Source organism: Aplysia californica, unplaced genomic scaffold (assembly GCF_000002075.1).
Source record: "Aplysia californica isolate F4 #8 unplaced genomic scaffold, AplCal3.0 scaffold00670, whole genome shotgun sequence".
Classification (NCBI taxonomy): Eukaryota; Metazoa; Mollusca; class Gastropoda; order Aplysiida; family Aplysiidae; genus Aplysia; species Aplysia californica.
Window position 1 is genome coordinate 85,150 of NW_004797940.1, and position 4,433 is coordinate 89,582.

General features: G+C 40.8%; 1 protein-coding gene across 1 annotated transcript in view; it reads left to right on the forward strand.

Annotated features, from left to right (window-relative positions):
* LOC101848383 overlaps positions 1–3,659 on the forward strand; it is a 13,278-nt gene extending 9,619 nt beyond the window's left edge. The window contains exon 2 of the mRNA XM_013088013.2: positions 519–3,659. Coding sequence (XP_012943467.2) covers positions 519–1,369 — 851 coding nt within the window. The 3' untranslated portion in view covers positions 1,370–3,659. The remainder of the gene's footprint in view (positions 1–518) is intronic.
* Positions 3,660–4,433: the final 774 nt, after the last annotated feature.

Here is a 4,433-nt window from a genome sequence, read left to right on the forward strand (position 1 = left end):
GTCTTTCTCACCCAAAATTGTCGGTTGAAAAAAAGATTATATATGTTTATTTATTACTTTGCTATTTTTGGTTCACATTTGGTTCCAGATTATTACATGATTGTTGAATGGTCAGATTAATCGATTCAGACATGCACTTTGGCTGAGCCGTGCCCTTTGTGCTATGAGGTAATTTACTTTCTGTTGTCACCCATCATCTCTCCAGCACGGGCTGGTTTGATCCTGTTTGATCTTCTCCTGTCTTCTTCTTTTCAGTACTTCTGTTTCTTATGTTTTACTACATGTAATATATTCCAGAAGAAATGTGGCCTCAGTCAGGCTGACTGACCTTAGGCCTTAAAGTTCAGCTCAAGCCAAGTAGACAAGTGTTTCTCATTTCTCACCCTTCCTTCTTATTTCAGAAAATTCTTCTTCTTTCAATTTTGTTTGCCTATCATTTTTCTGTCACTTTGTGGTCTCCAAAAATTACACGGTATAGTTTGCTTACTGACTGATGAATTTGTTTCTTCTAACTTCAGCTCGGAAGATGCGTGTGAGCGTTCCAGAAACGTCCCGCCTGGCAGTACAGCCTCTCGGATCGTCCCAGGCCTCCCCTGGCCCCCAGGTTATGCCAGTAGCATCAGCACACAGCGCCCCGTCGTTGTCGTCGGAGGACCAGATGGCCCCCGCTGCCCACCACTTGTCCCGCAGGTACTCCAAGCCACAGGCAGACGAGGAGGGGGACGTGGCTGAGGTCAGTAACCAGCTCCTGAGCCGGTTCTCACAGACTGTGACTCTCTCCACTGGGCGCTTGCTGCGACGGGGCTCAGGACACATAAATCTCTACGAGAAAAGCTCAGCCCAACTGCAAGAGACGAGTATTCCGGAGGCTGGTGAGCTGACGAGCCGCGTATCGGTGATGCCCCGTTCATCTCTCACCCGTGGCAGTTCAAGCCCTAACCTCCAGGGTATGGCTCAGTCTGCGGGTATGGGAGGTAGCAACAACAGCGGTGGGGGTCTCATCTCCCGCTACCTGCGTCGCCGAGGCTCGATGGACACAATACTCCCTGCCTCGGCACTACCCACAGAGAGTGCCGTCGACCAGGCTAGCCTTGCCCTCGTCCCCACCACCTGCAGCTCTAGTTCTCCTGACGTCACTTCCTCTTCCTCCTCCTCGTCTGTCACGCAATACTCGCCCAGCGGGAGGTCTCTCCGAGAAACGCCGTTGATAGAGGAGCCGTCTGCTGCCGCCATGACACCCCCTGCCCCCAGGCTTGGCCTCCTCTCCCGCACTCGTCAGTTTGGTGCTTGGATCTCAAAGGCTACAGAGGGAGAGAAAGTGGAAGTGTCACAGAAAGATTTGAACACTATTGTGCCCAACTCTTTCTGAATGTCTGAGTACTGAGTTGATCGCAAAAGACGATACATGATGTTCACGTCATACCAGTTTTCAGACTAACAATTGTTTGTTTTTTCTTTTTCTTTAAGTAAGAAGTGGTGGGTAACTACACAGAGGTATGATATAAACACAGTCTTGGAAATGTTTGTGTTTTTATTCAGTGCTACTTCTTTTTAAAATGATAGGCTTGCTGCATTGATGACAGAACACTGTCCCCCCAAAAGAATTTTTTAAAGATAAATTTGCCCTGGATTTATGATGAAACGAAATTGTGAACACGTTTGTACCCCTGCCTTTTACTTTTGTCCCTTTTATGTAATGATTTGAGGGAACTTTCTTATAGCAAAGAAGGCAAAGACGCCAAGGAGATTTACTGTACTTTACTTTAAGTTTACATTTACTATCCTCTTGAACTTGAACAGCAAGATGTCGAGGGGAGATGTAATAGTAATAGTTGAACTTATGCCAAATATGTTGCATTTTGGATCGTCATTTTGTTCCTTCTGAGGGTCTCTTTCTAAGGAAATATCAGTGCAAAGAATGGAGAGAGATGAGGTAAACCAAGTTGTATTTGACAGTGGTATGGTCACATGTATAGTTCTTGCCCAGTTTTTAATGTCTTTTTTTTAAATACTATTTTCATATATTTTCTCAACTTCCTGCCATTGTGATAACAGTAGAAGATGTATGTTGTGATAACAGTAGAAGATGTATGTTGTGATAACAGTAGAAGATGTATGTTGTGATAACAGTAGAAGACGTATGTTGTGATAACAATAGAAGATGTAGGCCTATGTTCCTCATTGCTCCTACTGTCTGATGATTCTTGTGCCAGCAATAGGGGTGCAATGTTTTATTGTTCAATGATTCTCTTTGCCCATAATTTCTTCCTAGGAAGCTGAACATGTAGGCCTACTGATTACAATCTGCAACTGTACGGGTACAGTGTATTGTAAAGCACACAGAGACTTCTTTTCAGTAGGGATGCAGTCTTTTATCAGTACTGATATTTGATAATTGTGGAGCAATGGTTGACAGTTAGAAGGTCTAGGGACACTGCCTGCTTCAGGTTTTTAAGTGCACTAAGATGGAAATTCTTTTTGTCTTCTCTGAAACTGTGTTGGGTTTTTTTCATTAATTAACTGAAATTTGTTCAGGTGATCTGATCAGTCAGTAATCTCACCTTTAATTAAATGGCATCCTTTTTGCTGTATTTAGTGTCAAGATTTGTAATTTGTGTATTTTTATATGTCATGTTAGCCCTTCATATGTTGTCATCTATATAGACATGTATGTAATAGTTCTTTTGGAGGTGTCTGATTTAAAGTTTGTAAAAATAACATGATATGAATTAAATGGGGTAAAAGTACAATTTATTGTCTGAAGGTGAAAAATACAAACAGTTTGTTGGGGGGGGGGGGGGGGGGGGATTTTGCTTTTTTGGGGGAAAGTGTCATAATTCTAATTTGAGGACTTTTAGTGCAGACACTTTCTGTGAAATATGTTTATATATATTTAGACTGCAACAACTTTTTTTTTTTAAATGCTCAAAGTACTGAGTATTTGACTCTGCACAAGGTCAGTCACAATACTTTTTTTGTTGGCAGAGACTTAAATCTAACCACGATGATACCCCACATTCTTTAGTTCAAAGTGTTACTCTGCTGTTAGTTACTCCACACTTCTTTACTTCTGAAAGTGTTTTTGTTCAGTTTGTACATAGACAGCAGGAGTAGGATACTTTCTGCTCCAGATCCGTTCTCTGTGAATAGTACTAGTACTGTGATGCGCAATCTCATGACTCTCATACTCATGGAAATTCCCACTGTACGTGAAACAATGTGAGTAGACAAGGCCAGTAACTGTTCTTGAACCGCATTTACTCTGAAATTCTCGTGACTTTTTATATTTTTTCATCACATATGTTCTTGCTAAGATGCACTTGTACACGATATGTAATATAATGCCAATGGTATGTTTACATTATAATCAAGTGTGCTAGTGAAAAAGTACAATGTTATTGAATTGAAGTCATATTTAAGTCTTCCTGCATGTGCTCACAATTTCATTTGGTCATTCTCATACTCATTACAAGTCAAGAAAAACTGACTCATATTTTTCATGTTATATTTGTCATTATCATGATGCCTGCGCGATGGGCAAACTCATAACTTTTTCCACAGATTGTATTATGTTGCACATAAGAAGGAAATCCAAAATGTGATATAATGAAATATGAATGTCAATAATGAAATACAATTGAGATGATATGTCAATACACTTCTGTGTGTGTGCATTTGTTTCTTCTTGTTTGAATGATCAAGTTTTTAACTGGGATTAGGGATGGTTTTTTTTAGTAATGTGAAATACAGCACTGTACCCTTGTACTGTAAGGGGTACTGTATTTTGCTTACTGATAATACATAGCGGCCAACCACTGCGATGAAATTGTAACTGTTTTCACCTCACGGGAAAAAAAATTGTTGGCCTTTTAAAACCCCACCCCGCTGAACCGTGTATCTTAACAATAAACAATTTGCTTGGCGGTAAGAATCGATGTACTCATTACCGGTACTTGGTATCAAGCGACAGGTTGTTAATGGATTCTTTAACAATCCCAGCCGATGCCTCGCGTGGCAATAGGTCTAGGCTGAGGTGTATGGGATTTTTGTTGTTGTATTCTCCATCTGGGTCGTAGGTCAACGGAAGTTTGCATTAGCCTATTGGCAGATAGACAGAGCTGTTGATTCTGATTTTATTTTATTTTTAAATGCGAAGACCATCGCATGCTGTTTGCTAGATCTAGATCTATGATTCTAATATACTATTAGATTCAAAATCATGGAGCTCAAGCAAGCTAAATCTAATTGCAAAGAGCGACGTCTTCGGCAAAATATTCTGAGGAGTTTCCTTTTATTTCTTCATAAAGGCTTGGTTATTTCATGCTTGTACTCCTCACTCAAATTGTGAGTGTGAGTGTGAGTGTGAGTGTGTATTTAGCCAAGTGAGAAAAAACAAAACTGATTTCAGGGGATCCCTTAGCACAGACATGCTA